We start from the raw sequence: 20,776 nt of genomic DNA on the forward strand, positions 1-20,776 counted from the left end.
AGAAAATATATGTATACAAATTTAAAAATAAATAAATTAAAAAACTTGTTTTGTCAACAACACACTGAGCCGCCAACAATAATTAAGTAGTGAGCGCAACAAGTGTAATAGCCAGATCAACAACACACCCACTTTACTGCAGAGAGAATGGTGGGTGTGTGTGAGAGCGTGTAGTGGGAGAAGTGGCCATTAGACTTGTAGTTATGCGCCACAGCTGAGCAATTGCTTGCTGTTCATATTACAATAACAATAAATATGAAACCGAAATATGTAATTCACAGTTGCGTGCAGAAAAATAGCAGTGAATGCGAAATTATTTATGTAAACTTTATGCAAATTGGGAAAAATGGTAGGTACTTACTGTACATAAACATAAAATATAAGGAAAAAAAACATATTTTTGAAATAACAAAACAACAGGAAGAATTGTAAGAAAGCTTTCGTAATATATTTGGCTTGAAATGTACCAAATTGGAATTAAAAAAATGTTGTTTTTTATTAAATATTTAAATTCTTATGAAGAGAAAGAAGATCAATAATGGAAATGAATTATTTTCAAATTAAATAAGACAAAGCATTACATAATTAAACAGATTAATATATTTTTATGCCCTACATACATACATATTTTATATATACATTGTTTACATACATACATATGTACATACATATGTAATTAAACTTTTTTAAACACAAACATTTTGTAAATTTTTTACGTTTTTGCTACCATAGGTATGGAGAATTTATTTTTCTTCATAGTTTTTATTAATAGGTAGCGTCGTAAATCGAGTGTCTCAAAATCAATTTAATTGTTTTACTATTATCAAATATGTATAAATATACCCTTAAAATTTACAAAGGATTAATGAAAACGTTTTTTTGTTCCCACAAGACACCCATTTTTAGGCTGTAACAATAGGTGTGGCCTTAAAAAGCCATATTTTTTGAACAACTGCTATTTTTCTGCCCGCAACTTCGAAATTATATATTTTCATTTGATTTGAATACTAATTAAACTAACAGCAGTGTACACTACAGTGAAAGAAAGTGTAAAATTCACAAAAGTACAATAAAAAATATATTTCTTAGCAACGATAAAAAACCAAATAAGAGCCAAAGCGAAAATGAAAAATTCTCTGTCAAGAAATTTCAATAAAAAATCAATAACTCAAAAAGTAACGGTTACATGCAACAAACCAGCTGAAAGAACAACAATAATTACCTAAAAAACAACAACAATAACGTACAAAGCAGCAACAACTACCAGCAACCGTGAAGACTTAAAAAACCCACTTCAAAAATCGCTCCAAAAAGTGTTTACAAAAACTCTTACAACGAAAAAAAAAGAAATACAAAAAGCAATCAAACGCAGAAATAAACAAAACACACACAAAATAATCTAACGCCAAAGCCAAAAAATAACCAATTAAATTATCGCAGCAAACGCGACAGAAGTAATACAATACTGGCAACGAGTCAACAACAACAACAACAGCAGCCAATGTGTGTGAGAGCCCGCTGTCGACGCAAAGCACTACGCCGAAGCCAAAACAACAGCACTAGCTATTAGCGCACAACAGTCGAACAAGTCCGGCCGTGGCAAATAGTCAGACAGCACGGGCAAACGCCAGAGTGTTATATTTAGTAAATTTCGTGTCAATATTTTTAGTGTTATTACAAATTCAATTGAGACGCGCTAAACTTAGTACACAGAGCAACAGAGTAAGTAGGTCAGTTGCTTAGACAACGACACGGCACAACCAGCTAAGGAAGAGGTTTCATTGCAAGTTTCGGAGTTCGTGAAGTCAACGAGTTGTGGAAAGGAGAAATCAGCAAAGCGAAGCGTGAAGGACGGCCAGTTTTGCCGACCAAAGGCGCAGGTGACTTACAGTGTGACCGCACATAATTGGTGGAGCTGAAGTTTGGTCGATTGTGCGTTCGTGTTACAAAATATTAGGAGGAGTAATAAGCAGCAAACACCAGACTGATCCAGAAGATTGAAAGCGAGTCGCAAGTTTTTAAAGCGAAGTTGTTACTACGAATGTAATTTAATATAAGGGAGTTTTTGAGCGAGTTTAGTGCTAGTAACTTCAAGGAACCCATAATAATCTACCTAAATCTGAAGTTTAAAAAAACGGGGAGCCGGTCTGAACAAGTAAAACTGAGTAAAACAAATTCAAATTTCTTAAAACACTAAACCTCTCCAAAGCACCAAATAATAGGCTGACTAAAACGCTGTTACAATTCTAACTTAATATACAATAACTTTAGATATCAACGATTTTAAGATAATTTTAATTTATTAATAAAATATATGCCAAAACCGACGTTCAAATGAAAAAACCAAAAAATAAACGCTGAGTAGTAAAAAAACAATATATCATTCGATCGTATGATTTATTTAATTGTCTCATAACTGCCCGCAAAGTAACGTGCCGTTAACAGCTGATCGCTAAAAGAGCGTAGAGCAAAAGAGACAACAAAAAACACGCCATATTACAAGAAATACCGCTATTTACAAGCGCAGAGTCGCAGAAAAGTGAACGTGAAGACAAAATACGAAATAATTAATTTTTAAATTGAAAAAAAAGAAACATTTTGCGTAAACGTCAATTATTTGTGAGCTTACCAAATAAATTATCGCAAGATAAGTGGTAAATGCGCGTGGCAACAAACTAACAATAGTGTTTTAGACACACATACAAACATACAAAACTAGTGAAGTAACGTGAAAAATTTGCACAATTTTTTAAACAAAATAACGAAGCATACAAATTGCCGAACATTTTAGTAACCTAATTGTCAATTAACTATTTTTACCTACGAGCAACTGCTACGAATAATTTTTTTTTAATTTTCAAAAAAGAAAAAAATACGAAAAATAATAAAAAGTGCACAATGTCACCAACGCACACTAGACTGCAGCGCCTGCTTGCTAAATACAGCAACAACAGTGTGCTGACATTTCTCACAGTTCTCTTGGTGCTCTTCGATATGCAGTTTAAGCGAGCGGAAGCGCTCAAAGTGACGGTAAGTTGCAAGCGATTGTTATTTTATTTATGTTTTGTTGTTATTGCACGTAATTTATGCATTCCTTAAATACCGCTGATTACGTACATACAAACATTACACGAAAGTAAAAGAAGTAAGGCAAAAAAATAAAAATTCAAATAAAATGCAACGAAAAGTGAAACAGATCAAAAGGCAGTAAGATAGGCTTAAGTGCGGTTGGTAACCGAATATTTTATACCCACGTACCTTGCAGGTACATAAAAATAGTTTGGAATGCTTTTTAAGAAGTTGCATCAGTTTAGAGCTCTTAAAAAACACGCAATTTTGATATTTTACTCTGAGAGTAAGGAAAATAGAATAGATTTTCTATCTTCAGGCTTTACTAAACAGTTATTTGGGTGCCTAAAATCATTACTTGTCGACATTTTGATATAAAATGAGTAAATCATCTGAATTCTTCAAAGAGAGAAGGAATTTTTCGAATGAAAGTTGTTTTAAAAAAGATACCTAAGTGTGGTCAGTGATTTTAAGAACTCATGTTTGCACTATTCTAACAAGTAAATAATGTTTTTAGGACCCCAAACGGTAAATTAATCGACAAAAAAATTATATATTTCTTCTATAAGTCTAGCCTTAATTTTTGCAGATTTTAGAGATTGTTTAACCTAAGAAATAATTGGTATAAATGAATGCTATATACCGGCATAATAAAAAGGAAATAGCATGGCAAGTGTTCATACGATTTTAGCGCGATATCGACATATTTATTGGTTCTGAAGACACCTGCAAACTGTGCTGTTTTTTAGTAGTTAATTACTAGATAAGAAAAAAGAACTCGAAAATAGTGCGCTGAGAAAAACCGTATTTAATCACGTGTGTTGGCGTTTAATAACCTGTCAAATCAAAGTTTGCTAATTTCATGTGCATATAAATAATAGTCGTAATCAAAAAGATGGCGTATTAATGAGATTTATACATACATATGTATGTATACCATACGTATGTGTCATTTTTTGAGAAAATATACACTCAATATTGTTCATATTTAAATACTAAAGTATACATACCTATACTAAGCTATCCGCTAAAATTTTTACATCCAAGAGCTGTTCTCAACCACTTAATTTTATGAAGGCCTCTTACAATATCATATATTTTTTCCGTCGAAAGGTAACCGGAATATTGACTTCGGTTTCTGGACCAAACCGATTTTATCCACTTCATTTCATTAAAAAAAATCTCATAAGTTTATCTGTATTTACGCTATAAAGTCAGCTATAGGCACTAAGACCGGCATATTCAGTATCTGAAAGCTTGAAAAGTTAAAGCGCGATTTTTTAACTGTATTTCGTAGGTAAACAAAATTTAGAAAACTCATTATTGTAGGAATTCTGAATTTTGTATTAAATTTTTCAACTATTCAACATAAATGGAAAAAATTATTTTAATGGATTTTTAAAAGAGTTAACATAAATACGAGTACAAACAATAATTTTCCCGCATATGTATGTATTTTCATTTTTCATATAAAAGTAAATACTTTTCTCTTATCAAAACTTTTGTAACGCCCAATACGTTTTTGTAAAGGGGCATAATCGCTGTCCTTGATTGCTAAATTCACTTGATACACACACCCATAACCATTGCAAGCAAACAAATATATATGTAAACAATTTTATAACACCCTATGCAGCAACTAGCACTTGGCTAGAAAACAAAAACAATTTCAAGTACTTCCATTTCCTGTTGACTGCTACGGCTGCTGCAGCGCAATTGGTTGATATTTGGGGGCCTGTTCGTTTACATGCGCACACACGTACACACATGCATAGATATGCTATTATGCTCGATATCGCGTGTTGTGCGAGAGCGACTCTTGCCTACAAGAAAAGGTCGCCACTTGACGTGTAGCGAATGATCTAGAAAATATGTATGTGGTCGTGTGACTCGTAAACGAGTTGAATGAATCGGTCTTACAGCTCATGGTTAATATGCATGTACTATGTATAGATGTACATATGTATGTGTTGGTATTCTTATTTTGGTGGAAATATTTTGAATGTGTATACATACTAGTTCTTACTCGAAAACTCACGCGATAGTTAAATTGGAGATACTTATTTATGTGTGGTGATATTGCCACATATGTATGTACCTACTTACATAAATACGATGTGTATAAATACGAAAATATATAAGTATGTATGTAGGTAATAAAGAAAATGTGCCGTTTATGTTGACGAAATCGTTTGAAATACTTACATATATGCATATTTATTATTTATTTTTTTAATACTTTTTCTTATACAAAAATGTCATAGTATGCAGTATTTTGTTATGTACTATATCTACCTAGGTATAAAAATTAAAAAAAAAAACTTTCTTTAATTAAAAACTATAGTTAAACAAAAATTCGAACGACCAATTAACACATTTTACACTCATACATATGTATGTACTTATATACTTATGTTCATATACAGAGTATAATCTATCTACATATTCATAAGTATGAGCAAGTATTGATTTTTGAAATGCGTGCTAAAATTATTATTAGTTAACTGTAAATTGTTTGTTTATAACTTGTTTTGTATGAAAATTGAAAGTTTCGAACTTTCTTTCTAATACAAACGTTTATACATACACATGTTTGTACTACATAACATATTAATATAAAAAATTAAAGTCGCTTGTCAGCCAAAAAAGCGACTGTTTGACATTAAAAAACAAAACAATTATTATATTATGCATAATAATAATTGTTTTGAGTTACATACATACATACATATAGTATGTATATGAGATCTCCGATGGCGCTGTAAAAGAAGGTCCTGCTTCACTGAATCCGACCTTTTTCATGCATTAAATCTTAAAAAAAAAATATCTACTAGAAGAATTTGTACATCCGCCTAAAAAAACGATGTAAAAAGTTCAGTTTTACCCAAAATTTTGGTGGTTTTGGCCTTCCAAAAATCGATTTATGATCGGTCGACCATACTAAGGGGAACTCTATATAAAACATGCAGATGCCGATCATTTATTTTCATGTAATCAGTTTGAAAAATTTAGTATTTGGAAAATATAGTTTTTTACAGAAACTGATGAAGCTAATTGAACTGAGTGGTTAAAATTTAGAAGACTGTAACTCAGAAGCTACTTGAGATATTCATTTATAATTTACCGAAAAGTTAAAATGAAAAATCGATTTTTTTTAATTTTACCCTAATCAAGAGTGCAAATTTTATAATTCAAAAATTTTGCATTAAAAAATAAATTTTAATTAATTTAATTTATTTTAATTTTAAAAATTGATTATTAATTAAATTAACTAATTTTAATTTTTTAATTACATTAATTTTAATTTTTTAAAATTGATTATTAATTAAATTAACTAATTTTAATTTTTTAATTACATTAATTTTAGATTTTTAATCCCGATGTAGGTATTTAAAATTAAATTTTAGTTTTTCTCCTCATGTTGGATTTAAAATCTAATTTTTTATTTGTAATCCAAGATGTTTGGAATTAAAAATTTAAAATTTAATTTTTTAATATGAATGAAGTACGCAAACGCGAAGAATTTTAATTTTAAAAATTTATTTATTCTTAATTATATGCGGGGTAAATTAAATTAAAATTAATTTTTTTAATGATGTAATTCAAAAATTTTGCATTAAAAAATAAATTTTAATTAATTTAATTTAAAAATTGATTGTTAATTAAATTAACTAATTTTAATTTTTTAATTACATTAATTTTAATTTTTTAATTATATTAATTTTAATTTTTTAAACCCGATGTTGGTGTTTAAAATTAGATTTTAGTTTTTCTTCTCATGTTGGAGTTAAAATCTAATTTTGTAATCCAAGATGTTTGGGATTAAAAATTTAAAATTTTATTTTTTAATATGAATGAAGTACGCAAACGCGAAGAATTTTAATTATAAAAAATTTATTTATTCTTAATTATATGCGGGGTAAATTAAACTAAAATTAATTTTTTTAATGATGTATTTTTTAGTTAAATCATAAATCGATGAAACTCAAGAGATTTCGAAATTATTTATGAACAAATTTTAGCTTTTTGAAATATTTTAATTTTTTTTTACTAATTTCTTTACTATCTCATCATTTTATTTATTTTTAGAAATCATCAAGCAAGCTGCAAACTAATAATTAAAAAAAAAAACAATTATTTTACTTCGAAAATATATTGTATATTTAGAAATGTATTTTAAAAACTAATTTCATGAAAACTTTACAAACAAAAATTTCAACTAAATTAGTTTGTTAAATCACAAATTCAAAGACATCAACTAAATTAGTTTTTTAGAAGCAATTATAAAAATATTTATAAAACTACCTTTGATGAACCGAATTTCAAAGAAAAAATATTTTCTTTTGCTTTAGAATACTTAATTATTGCCAATTTCCACACTTTGCATAATTGAAAAGCGTGCTCTTTCCAAAAACTGCTACAACCAAATATAGCAGTTTGTTTCTATTTCAGGAAAATTCTGACATATGTTTTTACCTACAAAAATATTTATAATTATTCGCTAAAGTATAGGTATTGAAAATTAATTTCCTGCGCGCCGATTGCTGACGACAATTCACTAATATTATTTTATATTTAGTAGCACTTTGCGGCAACAACTCATTTTGAGATTTGCGTTTTTATTCTCGCATGAGAGAAAAATATTTATAAGCGTGAATTTTGCACACATGAAGTGTAAACAATTATTATATGCGATTCGCAGTGAAAATTCCAAGTAAATAAAAATAATAATAAAAAATTTTGTAAACAAATATGGAAAATAGGGAAATCATATGTTGCTTTATATGTAAGTTATGAAGAAAAATAAATAAAAGTCAGAATAAAGTAGCAACAAGAATAATAAACAAGCATTTCCTTATAAAACGTAAGTGATAAGTGATAGCAACTGAAAGACAAGCTAAGAATATCAATTTATACGAGGCTTTGTGTGTATGCTGTTACATACACAGATATGTACATATGTACATATGTGCAAGTAGGTGTATGTATCAAGAGTAGTCTTGTTAATTTATGTTTATTTCTCTAGAATGTTAGAAAATATTAATACCTTGCTACTTTTTAAAAGTTTTCTGACAAGTCATAAGGCATACATACATATATTACAATGTATAGAAAAATAAAAAATACGCACACATAAAAAAAAATAAATAATTTTGATAAAAACACTTCAAGGTCATGTAATACGAAAGAAAATATGAGAGGGTGCGATAATATGGACGATTTCTCCTATATAATATATGTTTGTATATATGTATGTATGTAAGTATGCCTCTACATACTCTTCAATATTACTATAATATATATATATATATGCATATAAAAATTGTATAGAACAAATGTACATACATACATATGTATGTACATATGTATATACAAACTTGCATAAAATAAGAGTAATAAATCCTAACAAAATTGCATAATTACATAAATACATATTAGCATATGAATATTATATCTATGTACATATATGATATAAACACTTCTATATATTCATACATACAAATATTCTAATAATCTAATCCACAGCAGAATATTCACTGCTAATCTCTCCCATCACCTTTCTATGAATGCTTCACCAATTACGTTTTTATTAAGTTTTTTTTTTACACTTTTATATGTACATACATATGTATGTATGTCTCTTAAACTTTGCTCCTTTGCGAAAAAGTCGCACGCCACTTTATCTAAATATGAAATTATCGAAAAAAGTTGGAAGTGCGTCAAAAGGAAATTATAAATACGTACATATGTATGTATGCCTTTACCAGGTTTTATGACTTGTACATATGTATGTATATGTATGTGTATAAATAATAAGTTTGTGGATATGTATGTTATCCGTCTTAATTTGCCAATGTCACGATGATCATTCTCATCGCTATGTGCTTACATAATTACGTGCACATGTATGTATATACTATATAGTAAATGTAAATATATATACATACATATATGTATATGTAAATATGTACATACATATGAGTGTATAATAGTTATGTATGTATGTATGTATGTCTCTGAGCGCATTGACAAACTAATTTTTTAAGCTTAAATACTAATTTAGATACATACATACATATGTCTGCATATATGTATTTACTTTCGCGCACATGCTCCAAAGTGCATATTTATAAGAAAAGTTACAGTCTTGCGAAAAGTTTTTGAATAGATCGCCGATATCTGTTGTCGAAATACCATATGACATTTTTGTAAAAAAAAATCGGATTCAATATTAAAATATCAATCAGTCTTATACAAAAAATGGACAAACTTAAAAAATTCACCAAAATTAAAAATTTTTGTAGTAAAATTTTTCTTTCCTTTAAAATTTTGAACTAATTATTTTATTTGCGTATTTTAAATCAGGTGGCAGCACCATGAAGCTATATTTTTACAATAATATTTAGTTGTGTGCTATACATCGATAATATCATGCGACATGAGAATGAAATAGTAATATACTTACATATATTTTAAAAGTTGGCAACTCTGTTACAAGCTGCACAAAAAAATATTTTCGAATTGTGATTATTTAAATGTTCGTAATTAACATACATACATATGTATGTACATATATACCTTTAGTTTCACTTTTATTTAAAGTCAGTTGGCAACTCCAAAAACTATACTGAAAATTTAGTGTGTTATTTTTCACAAAAATTGTGCCCTTTTGGCACTAATATTTAGTTTTTTAATATTTAACTTTTTTATTTATTATTTCAGTTTTCTCAATTTAGTTTTATTAACGCGTGGCAACATTATGAATTTTATAATTAATAAAGTACATTTATTTATATTTATTGTTTGACCTCAAAAAAGCAACTAATACATAAATATTCCTAATTATTTTCGCTGCTATTTTCTTACGCAACACTGTAGACGTAAACAAATTGATTTCTAGCGTTTAAGTCATTGCAAATACAAATAGTCTGCAGGTGTTTAAACAAAATTAGCCAAGAAATTGTTTGATTAGCGAAAAAGTGTGGCAATAAAATGAATTTTATTGCTTTAAAAAGAAAATTAATTGAATGAACATACACAGAGTTACATATGTATGTACATATGTACCGATGGTACATACTATATACTTTGACACACTTGTGCGCAAATTATATGTATTAAATATATAAGGTGTGAAAAGCATTTTGTTTTAAGGATCCCCCTTATACTTATATGTACTTGCATACGCATACATACATACTTATATATATAGTACATACATATTTTCATAGATTTATATGTATGTATACTGTAAAATATTTTTTAAAATAGTATAAATTATAAATTTTCAATCGATTATATGCATATTATAAACACAAGTTTAAGAAATTACTGAGACTCTTGATTTAATCAATTATATACATATGTATGTATATATGTACATACATTTATACATAAGTATGTATATGTACATATTTGTTGCTGCAATTAGGTTAGTAGTACGTATGCCTTGTAGTAAACTTTATTCCACAAATACAAGGATTTTTATAGCAAAAAACCACATCAAGAAATTTTTTAATACTTTATTAAAATGCATTCAACTTAATCTTTTTATGAAAAAGTATTTTGTTTGATATACTTATGTATATACGTATGTATATTATTATTTAAATCATTGATAAAATATAATATGTATGTACATATGTATGTAGATTATTATAACGTTCAATAATTTATTATTAAATCATTTGAGATAAATTAATCACAGCTGTGCACTGCCGTGCTCTTGAAATTCGTTAAGAAAACCAATAAAAATTAAATAACACCGCGATAAATAAAACAAAAACACCAACGAATAGTAGGAAATGACATAATAACTAAAAAATAAAATAAATTAAAATTATACTCAAGAGTGCACAGCGCGTGAATATTTACAAAAATAAAAAATACGCGAATAACGTTATTTGTGTGCATGTATGAACACGCTACGTCACATAGAAGGTGAGAGCAAAGCTCAACTGAGCCCGAGTGGCCAGTGTGACAAAGGTGTATTTGCATATGCATACTTACATATGTACATACTTACATGTAAACAAATTTAGATGTAGCCACATAAATAGACGTCTGTATAAGAATCTATGTATATACATATGTATACAGATATTTACTTACATATATGTATACTATACATCATTTGTGTACTTCCTCTCGTTTTTTTCTTTCTACTCTACCCCTTTACTATAAATTGTCACAAACATTTTGGCACCTTTGCCATAATTTTAAATTGCTCGACTCGCGGCGTGCTGCTTGGACTTTTGGCCGAGCCCCCTGCGCACCCAATGCCTCGCACACGCCACTCTGCATATGTGATGCGCCATGTGTGGTTTTTTATGTATGTATTTATTTGATTTATTTTTTGGTTTCGCTTGCTTAGCTTTCGCACTTGGTTCGGCGCTTGATTAGTAATCGTCAGTTGGAAATTGTTATTGTAGGAATATTTTATAGTGTGCGCGACTTTTTGGCGAATATGAGCGTGCATTTACATGAGTATATGTACATATGTATGTATGTTTGTATGTTGTGTATTTCATATTTACATAGTATTTATATATTCATATCTATGCATGGGCACATATGTATTTTAATATGGCGCTGTTGTATAATTTTTTTTTTGAACTTGGGTACTTTAATTGCGGCTTCTCTTGCGTATTTTTTTAAACACTACTAAATTTAAGTAATATACATTTTTTTATACATGTATGTACTTATGTACGTCATTCATATTTTATTGTGTTGTAATGACTGTCTGCTGCTGACTTCGGCATTTAGTTAAATGAAAATTTAATGGCGCTCGTACATACTTATGTATTCAATTAAAATGTAACGCGTCAATGATTTTATTAAATTTTTTGAAATATTTAATGGGGTTATTAGCCTTCGTACCTTTTAACGAGCAACTTTAACCTGGTATATCAAACACTTCTCAATAATTAATATGAAAAAAATTTTTAAAATTGATACAAAATAAATACTATGTAATGAAAATACATTATTTATAAGCAAAATGTTTATATTATAAAAAAAAAAAAATTTTTTTAAATGTACATACTTTATTATGAATCTTTATACAAAAAATACGATTTCTTCTAATATTTTACTTAAATGTGCAGGCATTAATTTTTTATACCATTTCAACTAATTGTCAATAACCTTACCAACAGCACTTAACCTTTGGTTAGTGACGCCTTAGAGTAATCCCATTAACCTCTATATTTTACACTTCTTTACTTGAATTAGAGGAATTAAAAAATATATTTACGCAACTACTAAAAATCATATTTAATAACAGGAACAAAAATATAATTAAATAGACTGCAGAATATAATATTCTCATAATTTAAAATAAGTCAGGATAGCAACAAAACAACTCAAATTTGCTATTTTGATAAAAATAAAATAGAATCAGTGCAGTTCTCACCAAAAGAATAATCATTGAATATGCCATAAGCTCATGGAATCTCTTTTTTTCGCTTTCAACAATTTTAGCATTAGACTAGATGAAATATCACTTTCATTCAACTTTCATATCGAACCAAATTTAGACTTATGTACATTCATATGAATATGTGTATGAATCTAGTAGTTAGTAAATCTAACTGTACTTAACTGCAATTTTTAATTCACTCTTATTTCTCTCTTCCCTCTCTTCCAGGCCAAAATGATATCCAACCACAATTATCCAGTCGAAGAGCACACAGTACACACACCCGATGATTACATACTTACCGTATATCGAATACCCGATTCACCAAAATTGCGCGGCGCCGCCAACACAACGGCCATTGCACGCACCTCCAAACCGGTAGTCTTTCTACAGCACGGCATACTCTGCGCCTCCGACGATTGGATACTCAACGGTCCAGACACTTCGCTGGCGTACATGTTCGCCGATTCCGGTTATGATGTATGGCTGGGCAATGCGCGTGGCAATACATACTCGCGCCAACACAAACACAAACATCCCGATTCATCCGATTTCTGGAATTTCAGTTGGCACGAGATTGGCGTCTACGATTTAGCCTCAATGCTGGATTACGTGTTGGTCGAGACAAACGATACAGCGTTGCATTTTGTTGCGCATTCACAAGGCACCACCACATTCTTCGTGCTCATGTCCACGCTGCCGTGGTACAATGAGAAAGTGAAGACGGTGCATCTATTGGCGCCCATTGCCTTTATGCGCAATCATTCGTTTATGCTCTCGAAATTGGGTGGACTCTTTTTGGGTTATCCGTCGTTTTTGAGTTGGGTACTCGGCGGTATGGAGTTGCTGCCGATTACCAGCATGCAGAAACTGTTATGCGAATATGTGTGCTCGGCGGAGTCTAGATTTCGGTTTCTATGTTCGGGAATTTTAGACTTTCTCGGCGGTTGGGGTACGCGGCATTTGAATCATGTAAGTAGAGGAAATTTATGTAAGAAGAAAGACATGAAAAAATTAAAGAAATGAATTGAAGAGAGATCTGAGCCCTATTTATAGATTTAATTACCAAAAATTAAAAAAACCGTCAGTTTAGCTTCATGAATTTATTTGATTTGAATTTTTTTTTTCAACACACTGAAAAAAAATTAAAAATTTTCTTTCCACATATTTCAGAAGAAAATTATTTTAAATTGTTTTTTTTTTTTCTTTTCTCACATTATCCCAAAAAAAAAAATGCAGAAACTTCTCTGCCATATTGTAGAAAGCCTGAATTATATTTTTATAATAAAATGCACTGAAAAAATAATAATTGTCTTTTAGATATTTTAGAATAACTTATTTCAAAATTTTTCATATCTTATTACACTGAAAGAAAAGACAAACTTAATTTACTTTTTATTCTTTTTCATATCTTATTTTACCTTACACTGAAGAAAAATAAATGCTTTTCAGTCACTTACTTTAGAAAAAGTACTTTTTATTTTTTAATGGCTTGAAAACTTACTTACACTGAAAAAAATGTAACAATTTTCTGTTACTTTATTTAAATAAATTTTTAATAATTTAGTATTTTATTTTACATTACACTGAAATTGAAAGAATTTTCTCAGACATATCTGTATACATATGTATGTATGTATGTCTTTCAGAAAATTTTATTTAAATATTAATTTTTTCATTTCTTATTTTTCATTGCACTGAAAAAAATGGACGAATTTTCTAATTTTCTTTTATAAGATCAATATTCGAAATTTTTTTCTTCCTTTTTCATATTTTATTTTACATTACACGGAAAAAGTAAAAAGGTTTTCCTTAGAAATATTAAAAAAATATTAATCTCTTATTTAACAGTAGAGTGAAAGAAATTTAAATTTCTACTAGTCTAATAATTTATTTTACATTACACGGAAAAATTAAAAGGAATTTCCTTATAAATTTTAAAAAAATGTATTTCTTATTTTACATTACACTGAAGAAAAGTTTTATTTTTCAAATAAATTTATAAATGCCTCACTTTTTTATCTTTATTTGCAGACGCTGCTGCCACACGTTTGTGAAACTCATCCCGCCGGTGCCTCCACAACACAAATTATTCACTACTTGCAGCTGTACACATCCGGTGATTTCCGTCAATACGATCACGGCATCGAATTGAATAAGAAGTACTATCAACAAGAGACACCGCCATCATACAATGTCCACGAGATATCCAGCTGTGTAAATATGTATTACAGCAACAATGATTACATGTCCGCCGTTGAGGATGTGGAATATCTGGCAACGCTGCTGCCTTGTGTGGAACTCTATCGTATACCCTATGACGATTGGAACCACTATGACTTCTTGTGGTCAATCAATGTGAAAGAAGTGATAAACGATAGAATAATTGACAAAATCGCCAGACATGAGCTGCAAAATTTGTGAAATTGATTTTCCTCTAAGGAAAATGCTGAATAGTCACAAATAAAGTGTGTTCGTTGTATAGGTTTTACCATAAGTGATGTTTGTAAATATTTTATTTTTTGTATGATTCTAGTATTATTGCAATATTTAAGGTATATAGGTAGAATAATCAAGCTAAACAAATTAAAAACAAAACAAAAAACGAAGAAAAAATATTTAAATATTTAATTAATATATGACATTTATATGTACCTTTCATAAGCTGTGAGACCAAAAAGATAAAAACGAAAACTAAGTGAAGGAATTAAAAGAATGGCGTTTTATATACGCAAATACTCAAAGGTTTGTGAACTTTTCGCTTAAGAAGTTAGACAATATTATTTAGTGTTTATTGAATATGTATTCCATAATACGTATGGATGTGCGAATTGTATGTACTTGATGTAGGTATAACGAATAAATTATTTTTAAGTATGTACGCAGACTAAATGAAACGCTTTTTACGAGTAACTAATAAAAAATATATAAAAATATATTTTTTAATAAATTCCGGTTTTTTATTTATGAAAATAAATTAAAAAAGGATTGTACATTTGGTAGAGTAAAATAAAATACTGGTTCTTCAACAATATGAAACCTAGGAAAGTTGTGAGAGTGAAATTGATTCCAGGTTTCCGAAAAATAAATAATTTCTACAAAAATTCAAAGCTTTAGTAAGGTTTTCGAGCGAAATTGATTGCCACATTTATGAAAAAAAATCTAAGTTATTAATAATATTTGTGGAGCAAAAATTTGTCAAAAAATAACATAAAAAATAGTTTGTTTTCCATAATAAAAAAATAATAAAAATATAATAAAAAAATAATAAAAATATAGTAAAAAAATAACAATAAATTTTGTAAATTTTCACCATGTACCTACCTCATTAATAAAAACAGAAACGTTCGTTGCGTAACTTGCTGCTGGCAATGCCGCATTCGCTCAGTGCTCTCCCAATTGGAAAATCAAATGAAATGAATACACACAACGAAATTGACGTTTGCTTTATGTAGTCTGCCATCTTTGATTTTGCACAGCTAGTGGACGGACGGGTAGATTTTTTAAGTGTAGAAAATTTGATAAGCATAGATTTTTCACCAATACAAAATTTTAAAAGTGTAGTGCATTTGGTGAAACATGAACTTATGAAAAATTCATATATAATTTTTTGCAGTGCGATAGTTGTTTACATTTTTTTCTATCATATGTGCACGTTTGTAACTAAAAAGAACGCGTAGACATGGAAAATACAACAAAATAAGTAAATACAAATTATATTGTGGAATTTGCGTATTTTGCTTATAACGCAAATCAGGCTTTAATTAAGCAAAGTTCTTATTAAAAAGTGGAATTCGGTGAGCAGCAGGTGTGTATTGTTTAAAGAACTTTGGTTTAGTTAACGTTATTAATATGAATAAATGCAGTAAATGCGGCTAAACAATGTTATATATGGATTATAGTTAAATTTATGTGTGTCCTTCTATACTTGTACCTCGCAACCTTTAAACTGTTGAGCGCGAAGCTGTATATTGTTTGCCATTGTGATTTCAGCAACGGCATCGCAAATCAGCGACACCACAGCAACCAATATGGCAGCTGCCAGTACGACTGCAGCAACACCAGCTCCACCATCAACAAAATCAATGTTAGTGCAATTGACCACCGACGGTGTACCCAAGCTGCATTGTCCTGTATGTGATAAGGCATTAGTGTCGCTAAGCGGTTATGTGAAGCATGTAAAGAAACATGAGCCACCCGGTGGCTTCCTCTGTCGTTATTGTGACGAACGCTTCTGTTCGGAGGAAGAATTGAGGAAACATCGGGACAAGGTGCATACAACAATAGTTTGCCGGCTCTGTACAGAAGTCACGTTTACAAACGAAGATGACTATCGTGAGCATATACGGGTCGTACATAATGGCATCGATAGAGAAATGCTAAAATGTGACAAATGTGGCGCAGAATATAAGACAATTTATCCATACAAACGACATATAGAAACGGAGTGTGGCAAAATTAAACCTCACAAATGTGAGCAATGTTCAATGACTTTCGTAACAAAATATAATCTTAAACAACACATGGTGCTGCATACTGGCGAGCGGAAATATTGTTGTAGCTATTGTGGCAAGAATTTTCTGCAAAAAGGACGTTTGGTGGAGCATGAGCGCTCACACACGGGCGAGAAACCGCACAAGTGTGATGTTAGTAAAAAATAATTTTTACATATTTAGATTTTGAATATAATTTTGCTCTAATTTAGGTTTGTGGTAAGTGTTTTGCTCACCGAGAAAGTATTGTTACGCATTCCTCGATACACACCGGTGTGCGTTTGGTGGAGTGTAAATGCTGCCTTACACGTTTCTCATGTCATTCGAATTTGATAAAACATCGACGTACGCGACCAGACACATGTGGTCTACCACAATTTGATCCACCCAAACAGCGCACGCGGACGCATCGGCACAGAAGTAAGTTTCAACATGCAGTTTGTACGATATTATTTTATTAATAAAACTACAAAAATACTTTTCAGTACCACCAACACTTAATCCTACCTCTGAAATAAAAGTAAACAATTCCAATCGCATTATCAAGCCAGATCATAAAGAACAAGTGCGTAAGCCATACGCAAAGTTAGATGTAGACAGTACTACATCCACAAATTTGAACGCCAAAAATCGTGCTAATGGCAGACCAGGCAAAAGAAAGCGGAAAATATCTGCTACAGATACGGAAGAAGACGATGAATATGAGCAGGAGAAATGGCTTAATGAATGTGTTGAAAAAGTGGAAATTAACGGGCTTGAGACTGCCACAATAATAGAAACGCAGGAAGCAACTAACCCTGCTCCACCGCCCAGCTTACAAAATGGTACGGAAGAAAAAGCTGTTACCGAGGTCGGTAAATTCGAAACAGACTCGGAAGACGATTATGCCGATTTTGATCCAGCCGAAGATAGTGCTAGTGAAGATGAGCATAAAGAGAATGTACAATTAACGCTTGCAAAATTGAAAGATATCAAAAAAGAAGAAAACACCGCAAGAGTTGAAAATTATATGGATAATGCATATGATGATGACGAACTAGAATTTATCGACTCGCGTGAATTTGTTGGTACCGAGTTCGAAGTCAAATCAGAAGATGCCAGTATTTTCAAAAATAAAGATAAACTGCTCGATTCGCTGTTAAAAGATAAGACGACGCAAAGCGTTATGAAGAGAGAGCAAGCGGGCTTACATGAGACTGAATTGATATTGATCAAAGCGGAGGATAGCGCCGACTATGTGGAGGAGACCGACATTTTGGACGTTGATAGTGATGTGAGCTTGCAATAAATAAATATAACATTGCAATTTTTACAATTATTTGTATATATTTTCTATAGCATTTAACCGCACCACTAGCTCCTTGTAAAATAATGCTACGAGATGTACGCCAACGGTACCCCGCATTGAAGGATGAGTCGAGTGTGAAAGTTTCACGCAATGCTGTGCCATTCCCCCGCCCAAGACGTCATCAACAAACTGCAGATACGGACAACGAGCTTGCAAATGACGCTGATAGGCCGGATAGCGCATTGGAAGCACCGAAAAAATCACGTAAAAGCATCAAAAAAGTTGCACAGCCGCAAATTGAAGATAATGCAAAGGTCACGAAACGTGGACGCAAGCCACGTCAACTGACGGATGACGTAAATGTGCCTAATAATGCCGATGAAAATGTAGAAAGTGCAGTCGCTGATGATGAGGAGACGGAAGATAAACAAAAAACTGGTAAAGCCTGTAAGCAGGGACGTATGGCTAAGCTTTCACAAAAGGAACTGAAAGCGCGTTTGAAACTATCAAGGCGCGGTGAGAAGCCTTGGCAGTGCCCATATTGCATAAAAGTATACCACATACGCAAACCTTTTGAGAAGCATTTGCGTGACGATCATCAACGGCCAGAGGAGGAAATCAAGGAGACTTTTAAAACCGAAGAAACGTCCATTAATGATGGTGAGGTCTTCAAGTGCCATATTTGCGCCAAAATATATCTGATGGAGAAACGTTTGACCAATCACATCAAAATGCATGGTGAGCAAAACATAAATAGTCTTTGAATGCAGGGTTGCAATTAATGCATTAAAAAATTATTTTATTAACATTTGAATTAATTTTTTTATAAACCGTAAAATCTTTACTAATAATAATTTTTAAGCCCAACTATCGGAATGAAGAATTAAAAAAAAAAATGTTTAATGCCAAATACCGGCATGAAAATTAAAACAAAATTAAATTCAAAAAATCCGATTAAAAATTTCTAATTAAATTTTATAATTTATTTATAATTTAAATTTTATAATTTTTAAATTATTTTGTAATCCCGAAAAGTTGATTAAAATTATTTTTTTTTTAAGTTTTAATCCAAATACTGGAACCATAAATTAAAAAAGCTAATCCAAAAATTTGTACTAAAACTGTTTTTTAAACCTAAATAACGGAATGAATTTACTATATACATACATATATATTTATTTTATTATTTTTTTTTTTTTGCACAGGTCCCGACGGCAGTTTGACCTTCAAGTGTCCCTGCTATTGCTCCGTGTATTTCGCAACCAAGGACGAGGCGACTGCGCATGCGCGCAAGGAGCATCGTGATCTCATATTTTGTAATATTTGTGAAAAATTCATGACCGGTCATGATTCGTTGAAAAATCACATGAGAAAACATGAACAGGAGCGAGACAGCAAATCTGTGGCGAATAGAAATTTTGTTTGTGACAAATGTGGTAAGAAATTCTCTGGACGCACCTCGTTGACCGATCACGTACGCTCCGATTGTGGCCGTAAGCCGCTTTATCAGTGCAATGTGTGTGGCAAGCATCTAACCACAGCAGGTATATTGAAAACACATCTGCTTTTGCACAAGGATGATACGCCCTATCAGTGCGACAAATGCGGCAAGACCTTCAAAGTGAAAGCCCAGTACAAGACGCATATAAAAACGCGGCATACGGACTTCAAACCTTTCCAGTGTCATGTAAGAGACCGAAATTCGTTTACATGTGCTTTTTTTATATAAATAATAAAACTTAATTTCCATCCCGCAGCTGTGCCCTAAAGCTTATCCCTACCGCGAATCACTGCTCACACACATGACCGTGCATACGGGCATCAAGCGTTTCCTTTGCAATGGATGTGGCAAACGTTTCACTTGTGTTTCCAACCTGCAGGCGCATCGTAAAGTGCACTCGGATACTTGTGGCCAATTGCCACTCAATGCAAAAGCGACACAGTATATGGGCGTGCAAAAAGGCAATCTACTTTTAGGCGCTAAGCCAGAGGCTGGCGTGGATTATAAGGAAACCAATACGCTAATAGCAAAAGAAGTAATTGATCGTGATCGTCCGATGGCGCAAGAGATTAATTATCCCTCGGAACCATCTGCGCCTTTGGCAACTGTGCCACTAAACTATACACAAACCGCGACACCACAATTATTGCTGCCAAAAGTCATCACGCAATTTATAGATGATACGCATACATTGGCGTCTACGTCGACCGCATTTCCTTGAGTGCGGAAGTGAGGGCATTATTTAGATTTAATTTGTATGTTTAGTTGTAGATTTAAGTTGCTTTTAAAGTGTCATAGAGTTTGTTAGTGATACGCTTAACTTAAGCAAATTTGCATTTTAAAATGTATTTTTTTAGTTTTAGTCAATAAAGGTATGCGTTAAAATATAAAGAAAATTGTATATTTGTAAACATGTACTGCTTAAATATGTATAGAGTTAAAAAATATATGAATATTGAAATAAATTTTCTAATATGCAATAAAAAATAACATTTTAGTAA

At 31.0% G+C, this 20,776-nt stretch overlaps 2 protein-coding genes across 4 annotated transcripts; both read left to right on the forward strand.

Moving 5' to 3' along the window:
• Positions 1-1,083: 1,083 nt before the first annotated feature.
• On the forward strand, positions 1,084-15,419 carry LOC120768590 (lipase 3). The gene is made up of 3 exons (XM_040095350.1): positions 1,084-3,030; positions 12,722-13,465; positions 14,528-15,419. The coding sequence occupies exons 1-3, from the start codon at positions 2,899-2,901 to the stop codon at positions 14,915-14,917; spliced, it is 1,266 nt and encodes a 421-aa protein (XP_039951284.1). The 5' UTR covers positions 1,084-2,898; the 3' UTR covers positions 14,918-15,419.
• Positions 15,420-15,887: 468 nt separating this feature from the next.
• Positions 15,888-20,596, forward strand: LOC120768000. 3 transcript variants are annotated; one of them, XM_040094422.1, is made up of 7 exons: positions 15,888-16,301; positions 16,360-17,139; positions 17,199-17,406; positions 17,472-18,259; positions 18,325-19,012; positions 19,480-19,961; positions 20,032-20,596. In XM_040094422.1, the coding sequence occupies exons 2-7, from the start codon at positions 16,525-16,527 to the stop codon at positions 20,494-20,496; spliced, it is 3,246 nt and encodes a 1,081-aa protein (XP_039950356.1). In that variant the 5' UTR covers positions 15,888-16,301; positions 16,360-16,524; the 3' UTR covers positions 20,497-20,596. The 3 variants fall into 3 exon arrangements, with proteins under 3 accessions (XP_039950356.1, XP_039950357.1, XP_039950358.1); XM_040094423.1 differs by having other exon boundaries at positions 16,396-17,139; XM_040094424.1 differs by having other exon boundaries at positions 16,487-17,139.
• The last annotated feature ends 180 nt before the right edge of the window (positions 20,597-20,776 follow it).

The sequence above is a fragment of the Bactrocera tryoni genome, chromosome 2 (genome assembly GCF_016617805.1).
Source record: "Bactrocera tryoni isolate S06 chromosome 2, CSIRO_BtryS06_freeze2, whole genome shotgun sequence".
In the NCBI taxonomy this organism is placed as follows: Eukaryota; Metazoa; Arthropoda; class Insecta; order Diptera; family Tephritidae; genus Bactrocera; species Bactrocera tryoni.

What these genes read in the sequence shown, in the direction of transcription:
- LOC120768590 (XM_040095350.1), top strand. Translation starts at nt 2,899, where the DNA reads ATGTCACCAACGCACACTAGACTGCAGCGCCTGCTTGCTAAATACAGC. An exon ending in CGGAAGCGCTCAAAGTGACG is followed by an intron (nt 3,031 to 12,721) that starts GTAAGTTGCAAG and finishes CCTCTCTTCCAG; the next exon opens with GCCAAAATGATATCCAACCA. An exon ending in GTACGCGGCATTTGAATCAT is followed by an intron (nt 13,466 to 14,527) that starts GTAAGTAGAGGA and finishes CTTTATTTGCAG; the next exon opens with ACGCTGCTGCCACACGTTTG.
- LOC120768000 (XM_040094422.1), top strand. Translation starts at nt 16,525, where the DNA reads ATGGCAGCTGCCAGTACGACTGCAGCAACACCAGCTCCACCATCAACA. An exon ending in AGAAACCGCACAAGTGTGAT is followed by an intron (nt 17,140 to 17,198) that starts GTTAGTAAAAAA and finishes GCTCTAATTTAG; the next exon opens with GTTTGTGGTAAGTGTTTTGC. An exon ending in GCGGACGCATCGGCACAGAA is followed by an intron (nt 17,407 to 17,471) that starts GTAAGTTTCAAC and finishes AATACTTTTCAG; the next exon opens with TACCACCAACACTTAATCCT.